The sequence below is a fragment of the Eumetopias jubatus genome, unplaced genomic scaffold (genome assembly GCF_037043125.1).
Source record: "Eumetopias jubatus isolate StellerSeaLion01/CBP00866 unplaced genomic scaffold, mEumJub1_p1.0 scaffold_10, whole genome shotgun sequence".
NCBI classification, from domain to species: Eukaryota; Metazoa; Chordata; class Mammalia; order Carnivora; family Otariidae; genus Eumetopias; species Eumetopias jubatus.
Window position 1 is genome coordinate 26,220,897 of NW_028274816.1, and position 11,250 is coordinate 26,232,146.

Sequence of the window (11,250 nt, forward strand, 5' to 3'; positions counted from 1 at the left end):
ACATATTAGCATTTCCATGTTAGTCCGTAATCTTCACAATTATAATTTTAAATGGTTTTCTAATATTGCATTAAAAAGTTCACATCATTATTTACTCAATTCCTTACTATTGGACATTTTGTTTCAGATTTTTCTTGTAATGAATGTACCTCAACAAATATTATTACATCGATTTCCTCTTATTTTATTTTTTTAAAGGTTTTATTTATTTATTTATTTATTTGACAGAGAGACACAGCAAGAGAGGGAACACAAGCGGGGGAGTGGGAGAGGGAGAAGCAGGCTTCCCATGGAACAGGGAGCCTGATGCGGGGCTCGATCCCAGAACCCTGGGATCATGACCTGAGCCTAAGGCAGACGCTTAACGACTGAGCCACCCAGGTGCCCCCAATTTCCTCTTATTTTAGATTACATTCTTAGGTCAAGTTACTCAGTCTTTCTGGTTCTGTTTAAAGTAAGGATGAGAGGTGCCTGGCAGGCTCAATCAGTAGAGCGTGCAACTCTTCATCTTGGGGTTGTGAGTCCGAGCCCACCTTGGATGTAGAGAGTACTTAAAAATAAAATCTTTTAAAATAAAAAAAGGATGGGGGGGCCTGGGTGGCTAAGTCAGTTAAGCATCAGCCTTCAGCTTGGGTCATGATCCCAGGGTCCTGGGATCCCCAGGAACCCCGCATCGGGCTTCCTGCTCAGCGGGGAGCCTGCTTCTCCCTCTCCCTCTGCCTGCTGCTCCCCCTGCTTGTGCTTGCTTGCTCTTTCTCTGTCAAATAAATAAAATCTTTAAAAAAAAATTTTAAAGGATGATAAATACTTTACCTTACAAGCTCTTTGTGAGGAATGGTGACTTATTCAGTACATGCAGGACACATAGTAGGCACTTAGTAAAGGTTGTATCTTTTCCTCCGTGCATGTGGCTACCAGTTTCACTGTATAGTCATAAGTATTCTGTATTATCATTTTTTAAAAAACCCTAACAGGTGAAAGATTGGCCCTCTTATTTTGTTAATTTTTATTTTTTTCAATCACAGGGAATATTACATTTATCCCTATTTTGCAATACACATGAATTTCTTTTTTGCATATTCCTTTTGTATCTTAACTCAGCGGGGGTCCTAGTGTTTTGTTTTTTGTTTTTTTACTTTCTTACTTTCCTAGTATTACATGAAAAAGCAAACTGATAAAATGTTAAAGAGCCTGAATTTTCCTTATTCTATTGTGTTTTAAACGCATTTTCCCATTTTCATTACTAGGTTAAACATGTTTGAGTTTTACATTCTTTAAGCCATCATTACAGTCATATATCCTAATGCATAGTCGTTTAAGTAAGTGGAAATGAGGAAATAAATTTAGTGTGTGTTTTTAGGGGAACTGGAGCAGTGAGTTTCTGTTGTTTCCCAAAACTACTTATTTTACCTTTACAGGAGAAAAGAGCTAAAATCTTAGGGGCTTAGGGACTCATAATGCTGCCTATACATTTTGAGTAGCCTCTGATTTTCCATGGGAATGCATTTGTGAAAATTGTTTTGAAAATGGAAATTGTGGGAAAATTACTAGATTAGAGTTATAAAAGTTAGGAGGACTATATGAATATTTCTTTGTATATTTTATTGGTAATGTGCTTGACTGCACTTGCTGTGGTGTTCACATTTCTTATGGTTTGCTTAACCATATGTATTTTTACCTTACTTGCTCACTTTTAATATGTCATTTTTTTCTCTTGTACTTGGGTATTTTTTTAGAAGAAGATTTTAGCCTTCCTTCACTTTGTTAATCCTTTTTGAAATGGTGTATTTTCAGATAATTTCTTAAGTAGTTTGAAATCTATTTAAACCTAAAATGCACTCTTTATTTTGCTGTTTTCTTATGCCTTTTCTTGGAATCCTGATTTCTGTCAGTTCATGGTCATTTTCTATCACTTGCTTGATCCTCAGCTTGTTCTTATTTGGAAGGATCAGCTAAAGATGGTAATTTGGTGATTTCTTTCCTCCATTTCATACCACCTCTCCCTGGGTACACGTGTGTTAAAATTTTATTATGCAGTATTTAACATTTATAAAATTTAATATTGATCTACTTAGCTTATAAAATAAAATCTTATTAAATTACTATTATTATTAAAATATTATTTTGCCCCTCAGGTGTTGGCAGTGTTTGGAGATATTTTTGATTGTCACAACTGGGTGCATGCTACTATCATTTAATGGGTAGAAGCCAGGGGTGCTGGTAAATATCCTGCAGTGCACAAGATAGCCCTCTACAGCAAATAATTAGCCTAAAATTTCATTAGTTTTGAGGTTGAGGAACTTTGGTTTAGAGGTATAATCCTGTTCAACTCTACTATTGCCAAATTGTTCTCCAGGTTGTTTGTACTAATTTATATCCCTACCGCAGAGATTAGAAGTCTGCATTGCTCCATATTCTTACCAGTATCTGGTATTATCAGACATTGAAATTTTCAACGTTCTGTTGGATGTGAAGAAGTATCTCATTGTGCTTTTAAACTTTATATTCCTCATTACTGGTACTATTCAGTGTCTCTTTACATATGATTCTCTTTTCATTCAGGTTCCCTCTTCTGTGAATTGCTTGTTTATATCTCTTACCATTTTAAGTTGGATTATCTTTTTTTCTTATTGATTTGTAGAAAATATTTATAGTTCTGGATACTCATCCATTTGCTATTTTGTAACAAATATTTTCTACTGCCTGTGGTCCTGTGGTCTTTCTGTTTTATTATAGTATTTTTTAATGAATAAAAGTTACTAATTTTAAAGTATTTGAATATTTAGTTCTTTCTCTTTATGGTTTATTCTTTTTTTTTTTCTTTTTTAAGAAATATATTATTGGAGCGCCTGGGTGGCTCAGTCGTTAAGCGTCTGCCTTCGGCTCAGGCTGTGATCTCAGGGTCCTGGGAGTGAGCCCCACATCGGGCTCCCTGCTCAGCGGGAAGCCTGCTTCTCCCTCTCCCACTCCCCCTGCTTGTGTTCCCTCTCTTGCTGTGTCTCTCTCTCTGTCAAATAAATAAAATCTTAAAAAAAAAAAGAAATATTTATTTATTTAGAGAGTGCCAGGAGGGGGAGGGGCAGCGGGGAGGGGAAGAGAGCATCTTAAGCAGGCTCTGCACTCAGCATGGAACCCAACACAGGGATTGATCTCATAACCCTGACCTGAGCTGAAACCAAAAATGGGATGTTTGACTGAGCCAGCCACCCAGGTGCCCCTGGTTTATGCTTTTCGCTTCTTGTTTAAGAAATCCTTCTCTTAACCTAAGATATAACAATATTCTCCTGTATTTTTTTAATTTAATTAATTAATTAATTAATTAATTTTTGGTGAGCTTTATCATGCTGGCTAAGATTGACTTACCACCAGAATGTTTCATTTAGGTGCTCCAGCTGCTGCTCCTGCCCCTGCCTCAGTCCCACAGGTAGCCCAGCCCCCCTTCTTGTTGGATGGGCTTTCATCACAGCCTCTCTTCAATGACATCACTACAGGTACGATTACTGGTGTTATCACCCTCGGTGAGAGGTGGTTATTGAAGAAAAGAATAATTCTGTAAGCATTAAGCTGACTGCAGTTAGACTGATCTTCCTGTGCTTTCCAGGCATCCCCTCCATCACAGCATACAGTAAGAACGGCTTGAAGATAGAATTCACCTTTGAACGGTCAAATACCAACCCTAGCGTCACAGTGATAACGATACAGGCCTCCAACAGCACAGAGCTGGACATGACAGACTTTGTTTTTCAGGCTGCAGTACCAAAGGTACTACAGTGTCTTCTTTGCCTTTTTCATGCATTTGATAAGTGATATATTTTCATGTTTAGAAGTTAAACTAAATTTGCAGATATAACCCAAATTAACAATAATGTATTATGGTTCATTGAAGCATGTCATTTTGAAAGCTTTTTACTTGGTCAGAAATATTCTTACAGTATAAAGAAAGGACATTCTGGTAATAGCTAGTGAGATTCACAGCAGAGTTCTACAAAGTGGTCTGCTAATGCTCAGGTCATTGAGGATGGGTGGGGTTCAGTAATACAGTGGTAAAAACCTAAAAAACACAAATTCTAACATGGAATTAAAATTCATTAAGGGGAAGGACCTTATCTGTTTGGTATTCTCTTCTAGTTACTGGATCAGAATTAAAAGTTTTCATCTCTTGATATTTATTTAAGTGAAAGAAACATTCCTTCTTCATTAATATCTAGTTTAGTATTGATACAATGACTGCTTGTTTTTGTAAATTGAAGCTTTGTTTATACCAAATCTTAGTTTAAGGAAAATTTTTGTCCATCTTTGAAAAATGAAAAGTTTTGTGTGAAGAAATATTGAGAATGAAGAATGGGCAAAATTTTTCTGTCAAAGACAAGATAGTAAGTATTTCAGGTATATGGTCTCTGTTGCATCTACTCATTTCTGTTCTTATAGTGGGGACAAATGTAAATGAAAGAGTGTGGTTCTGTTCCAATAAAACATTTACAAAAACAGATGTTGGGTCATTCTTGGCCAATGGGCCATAGTTTGCCAGCCCTTGTTTTAGACTAAGCTAATCTAATCTTTGCAGTGACATGTGAAGTATGACATTCAAACAACACATTTTTGGAAATTGAAGACCTTTTATTTGTGGTTACTGCTGACTTTGTAACCTCCTTTACTTGCATTTTTTAGGAGTCAGAGTAATGTAGATGTTTTTAGAAGCACTCGAGTGGGGTGGTTTCAGTAGTAGTTGTATGACGTTAAGCAGACGTAACCTCTGTGCCTCAGTTTCTTGTTTACAAAGGGAGGATGGATGGTGGCAGTGACGTCTACTTCCTAGGGTTCGTTTGAGGGATAGAGGAGTTTTAGGTACTCTGTACTGTTTTAAGCACTTTTCATATGTTCATTGCTCAGTAAACGTTAACTGCTCCAACTTTGGGTTTTACACTTGTTACTCTACGCTGTGCTCCAACAACAGAGCGTCTCTGCCATTAAAGTATGGCCTTATTTTTGGTGTTGTACTGTATAATACCTATTTGCATGGCATGATGTCTCTTGAACTTCAAAATAATCATATTTCATAGGTTCTACTATTACTTTTTATTATCTCTGAACTTGAGATGCATTTTAAAATTGGGACTTTATCATAGTTTAGTTGGTAGCCTGTTTTCTTTCTCAGTGGTACATATAAAATAATGGTGTGAAAAACAATGGCATCTTACATTTGATGAAATAAATGTACATAATAATATTTCAGCTTACATTATCTTGACAATAGAATTATAATAAGACCCAACATAATAAGCCTGTGAGTTGATACTAAATCTTTACTCTGACAATTTTGGTCCTAGGAGAAGGCTGGATAGACTTTCCTCCTCTCGGCCCCGCTCGCACCGCTCCCCACTTGTCTTTTTCTGTCTCTCTCCCCCTTTCCCTTCTCTTTCTCTCTCTCTCTCCCTCTTCTCTCTCTCGCTCTTCTTCCCTCTGCCTCTCTTTCCCTCTCTATTTTCTCTCTGCACTCTCCATTATTTTAGAAGACTATGCTTTCAGGAAAAAAATTTTTTTTAAATCCTAGTATGGTGGTGCCTGGGTGGCTCAGTCAGTTAAGTGTCCGACTTTTGATCTCAGCTCAGGTCTTGATCTCAGGGTCATGAGTTCAAGACCTACGTTGGGCTCCACACTGGACATGGCTTAAAAAAATAAAAAATAAAGCAAAATCCTAGTATGCAGAATAGCTACATACATCCTATATTGTGCTAACAGTTGTGGTTTACCTGTCTTGCTGATAGCACTTTCATCTCTCTTCTCTGTAAACAAACAAATAAAACCCCCAACACTACAAATTATGGCAATTGGCTTTTCCAGGTTTTTTGCTGTATAGGCTAGCTCTGCAGGAAATTGTTCTCATAAGACCTGTGACCCCGATGGGGGAGATCCTGAGTATTCCACATACATATTAACAGCTTGGCTCTTTCAAGCCTTTCCTTACCTCTGTCATGTAGCCCTTGACACATTCCAGATTATGTAGACTTGAGAAAACAAAAGTTTAAGTCTCCCTGTCCCAACCATCCAAATACACAAAAGCATAAAGGCCTGTACTTGGTGATTGGTATGCTGGTTTGTTATTTGTAGAAAAGGTTCTTTGTTTTTCTTCTTCATTTCTTTCTAGCTTTTTTTTTTTAGCCACATGCACCCGTTTTTTTACCTGCATAGTTGATCAGTTACTATTAAGTGAGGTTGCCAAAACAACAATTGGTCACCTTTTGAAAAGTGGTAGGCTAAAGTTCCTTCTGCCCGAAAGAGGAGGGTGGCTCATTGCTAGTTTTCATGATCAAAGACCTAACAGTGGGGTTTGTAAAAATAACGTGAAGGTTATAGTCAGCCCACATACTCTGAATTGCTGATATCTGGAGAACAAACAGAACGTAGTAGTCGGTCAGTCTGTTACTTGAGTAATTATCTGGGTGTCTGACTTTTTTTATTTGTTGACATCTCTGACAGTATTGAGTGTATTCTTTTTTCTCAAGCGTGCCCTTTGTTCTCCACAGACATTCCAGCTGCAGCTTCTGTCTCCAAGCAGCAGCGTTGTCCCAGCATTTAATACGGGGACCATCACACAAGTCATTAAAGTTCTCAACCCGCAGAAGGTGAGTAGCACGTTTGAAGACAGTATCTGAGTGATGTGTAAGCATATTTCCTGAAATAAAATTCTGCTTTGTTTCTCTAGGTTTATTCTGCCTCATAGTTGTAGAAGAAATCTGTGGGAAAATGTCTAGTCTAACCTCTATTCTTTTGTAGATTAGATAACAAACACAGCCTAGACACTTGAAATGGCTTAGTGGCAGCATTAAAATGCAGCCTTTTTTTTTTTTTTTTTGAGAGGGAGAGGGGGCGGGAGGGGCAGAGAGAATCTTTAGGAAGCTCCACACCCAGCACAGAGCTCGATGTGGGGCTCAGTCTCATGACCCTGAGATCATGACCTGAGCCAAAATCAAGAGTAAGGCACTCAACCAACTGAGCCACCCAGGCATCCCTAAAATGCAGCTTTAAGGAATTATCTATTTAGATTTATCTATCTACAGAGCTAATATCTATCAAGAGAAGAGGGAAAGCTTAGACAGTTTAATCTTTTTTTTTTTTTAGATTTATTTATTTTAGAGAGAGGGAGAGAGAGAGAAAGCACATGGGGGAGAGGGAGAATTTCAAGCAGACTCCGTGCTGAGCACAGAGCCTGACATGGGGCTTGATATCACGACCCTGCGATCACAACCCGAGCAGAAACCAAGAGTCAGATGCCCAACCAACTGCGTCACCCAGGTGCTCCTTAGACATTTTAATTTCTATACAAGTTGCAGTGTGGGGTAAGAGTATCTGTAGAACTGTGTATATCCATATTTACTACAGTGATTAAGTGTGTACAGTACAAGTGGGGGCATTTTTAATGAAGTAGCCAAATGAAAAGTAGCTTTAGAAACTGAAATTAAGCAATATTTTCATTATATCTTCTCAAAGAAGTAAATTGACTCCACTCTTAAGAGCAATCAATTGACTAGTTTTCAAACACTTTTTGAAAATGGTTCAGAGAATTTCTTCACCTTGAAAGATTTCTAGCAGTGTCTTATAACCCCAGCGTGATGATGCCTTCCTCTTACAACATTTGCCTTTCCTCTGGTACTCACTGGATTCTGAGTATCTGCCTATAGCACAAGCCTAGATTCCTTTCATAATCTGATACAGAGAGTAAAAAATTTCTTTTTTTTCCTTGTTTTTATTTTTATAAATAATTAAAATTATAACATACCAGAAGGGGGTAAAAATTTTTTTAGTGCATTAATATTTGAAATCTGCCACATAAAGTAAAAGGGGTTTATAATTGAGTTCTCTTAAAATGACTTCTGTTACCATAACCAACATAACTCTTTTTTTTCTTTTATGTCTTGGGAATAAAACAAGTTTATGTTCACATTTACCATTGGTTTTACAGACAGAGCAACAGTATCTCTGAATGTAAAGCATAAGATGAGTATGTTTACCTCATTTTTCTGGAAACTTGGATACAAGGGTTGAATCTTTTTGAGAAGCCCTCAGCCACTGTTACTGTGAAACTGCTCCTGAGTGGTTTTGTCCTGTGAATGTGGTTCTTGGATTGAAGCTGATGCTTTGTTCTGGAGATGCACTTTCTCTACTCGACTGCATGATGTTGGCCAGAGTACTAGGCAGTAACAGTGGTGGTAGTGGTTATTTGTGTGTCATTTTTAAGAGACAGCTTTGCTCTAAAATAATTTGTTTGGATTAAAGGCCTATTTGTGGACCACACAGATTCTACAGATTTCCTTTCACTGTATAATTTGCGATTGTCTGTTCTTCTACAGCAACAGCTGCGAATGCGAATCAAGCTCACATATAACCACAAGGGCTCAGCAATGCAAGATCTAGCAGAAGTGAACAACTTTCCCCCTCAGTCCTGGCAATGAGGGCCCGGCACCATTCTCATTCTTGTCCCACTCAATCAAAGGAACCCTGGGAAGGAGGTTGTGATCGCTGGCAAGTCCCCCCAACTGTACCATGGGCATGAGGAGCTGAAGAGAACTGTTGAGGAGGATTTTCCTGAAGTTATTGCTGACCTTGAAGCATTGTCAAAGACGAATCTCCTCTCCTCCACTGTTGAGGCCGGCTGCTTCTGGAGGCTACTTTGCACTCTTCCTCCTCTTCTCCTTTGTCCGCACTTCTCCACCCCTCCCACATTTACAGCCAGAATCAACATTCCCTGGGTCCCTGAGGAAATAAGCAGCTGGTCTGGAGGAGAGGACTGGAATCCATGGCAAGGAAACACTCACTCTGTCTCTGCAGCAAAGAGTTGCCCCTTCTTTCTACTGTGTTTTTCTGTGGACTGGGCGAGGTGGGGGTGTCCACTCCTCACTAGCTGGGTTACCATCTTCAGGCGCTTTTTACATCAGGCATTCAGAATGGAAATGTTAACAATGGACATTAGGGAGCCCTGCCTTTTTCTACTGGTTCCCCCAATGTTTGAAAGAGGCATTAGGCTCCTGGTAGCCTTTTCTGTGCATTGCTGTATACACACAGACACACACATGTATGTATGTTTGTTACCAAGACCTGGGCAGACCTGGAGAGGTTATTTGTAAACACTGGACAGATGCAGTTAAAAAGAGCTTGTGTTGAGATTCGGCATGAAGGATATGGTGCTCTCTTTGTAATAGAAACTCCCAAGGCTCTTCCAGCTCCCCTTTCTCTCCATTCTTTAGCTGTAGTCATGAATACTCTCCAGATGTTCAAAATTGATAGCCCTGAAAGTACAAAGTGAACGACTTCTAAAAGGTATATTAATAGTTATTAAAGCCCCTATCCCCACCACAAATTCTAAAGTTTCTCCTAAGCCCATAACTTGCCTGTTGAACTATGGTAAATGGGTGGAAAGAGGAGTTTGCTTTTTAAGATCAGACTCCTTAACAAAAGCACCTTTGCCCATAGGAAGAGTGAGTATCAGACTCATCCTAGAGCATATTGGAGTCATCTTCTCCATTACTCCAAACCTTCCTTTTTATTTTCTGAGCCTGGCTTGGACCTTGGCATTCCGTTTGAATTCCTTCTTCTAACTGGAACATTTGTGTTGTATCTGTAACACTGGCACTGAAATAAAGACCACGCGGTTAAAGAAATCTTTCCTATATTGTACTTTATGGTGTTGGAATGAAGCCTTGTAGCTTCCTTGCCCGCTGTGTGAGAGGAAGTTTTATGGACACCATAGAGTAGGCATATCCTTTCCTGAGTCTGAGAAGTTGGTCTCATGAGAGAGGCCAGTCTCATGAATATCTGCATCAAAGACCTGAGGTCTGGAGCTTTTGAAACTAGGGAGAGTGCCGAGTGCTTTTTAGAAAGGACCCTTGTGTTCTCAAACCTTAACACTGAGTTGCTGGGATGAGGTAAGGTGACTTCTCTGGCACATGGTGAATGTACTGTGTATGTTCGCGTGCACGGGTGCCATGTCTGATGTGCTCAAGAAGAGAGGACAAGTCAGGACTGCCTTGCTCTTAGAATGTTTGCAATCATTACTGTATTGAGTATAGTATAAGGACTACTTTGGCTTTGGTCTTAAACCTGGATACAAATCTCTTTTTTCTCCCCCCGCATTTCACCAAGCCTTTACTTAAAATCTTCAGTGTCTTGTCAAATCTAGCTCTGTATCAGATGCTAGATTATTCCTAACGTTTGACAAACTGGGGTTGAACTAAAAGGCTCCAGAGGGGAAACTTTCTGGTCTTACTCATAAACAAGAGCAAGATTTGCTAAAACTTACTCTACTGGGTAAATGGTTGAGTCAAGAACAGGATATTTCCTTGTGCACAGTTTTCAGTAAAGGCAAGTGTGGACTAGTGTATGTTGCAGACAACTTGCTCAGCCTGTGCAATGGAGAATAGCCTTTCAAGGTTTCTTTGCCGACTGATTTCATTGGATGGATACTTAATGCTGTGAAACAGGATAGGATTAACATAGTGTTGGTGGATTTCTCGAACAGAATTTATCTAACATTCCTCTCTGGGTTAGAGGCTTTATTTTTCTCTCACGTTAATAGTTGACCAGCTCAAGTTTCTTTAGTTGGACTGAATTGAATCTCAGAATTCTATCTGCCGAAGACCATGCTATAAGACAGTGCCAGCTAGTGGAGCTGGAAAGGGTCTACTCTAGTAACAAAGCATCTCTGTGCGTGATTATAGTTTTGAGGTAGAGTTATGTGATTATCCATAGCTTTGTCTAGACGGGATAAAAATCATGGCCTTAACGCAAAGGGTGCTGCCTAGATTATTTGGAGTGATTTTGGAAAGTGAAGCTGAGCACCACACTGAAGAACTAGCGGCCTGAAAGCTGCCTAGGATCCTGATGGTTGTGACGACTCTTTCAAATGATGGGATCTTTGAAGGCTTCAGCGTGCCTTAGTTTCTAGGATCAGAATTAGTTCTCCTCATACTTGGCCTTGCTGCTAAAAGGAGAAATCTCTTACTTTCTATGAATACTTACACATTTCAGTAATTTCTTTCCCTGGTATGACCATGCAAGGGGGAGCAAATTTGGATAGATTTACAACATCAGAGCCATTGTGAGGAAGGAATGATTTCCATGGCTGTCTTAATAACCCCAGGGTGATGAGCAGTGAGCCTACACATACTCGGACAATTTCACATGCATTTTTACCTCATTTCCCCCTCTCTTTCAGAGTAGTGTACCCTATCACTCCCACCCCCTCCACCCAAGTAA

General features: G+C 39.2%; 1 protein-coding gene across 1 annotated transcript in view; it reads left to right on the forward strand.

Moving 5' to 3' along the window:
• The window catches only part of AP1G1 (adaptor related protein complex 1 subunit gamma 1), a 75,455-nt gene extending 64,205 nt beyond the window's left edge, over positions 1 to 11,250 (forward strand). Inside the window, exons 20-23 of the mRNA XM_028092575.2 lie at positions 3,384 to 3,491; positions 3,602 to 3,762; positions 6,525 to 6,623; positions 8,349 to 11,250. Coding sequence (XP_027948376.1) covers positions 3,384 to 3,491; positions 3,602 to 3,762; positions 6,525 to 6,623; positions 8,349 to 8,450 — 470 coding nt within the window. The 3' untranslated portion in view covers positions 8,451 to 11,250. The remainder of the gene's footprint in view (positions 1 to 3,383; positions 3,492 to 3,601; positions 3,763 to 6,524; positions 6,624 to 8,348) is intronic.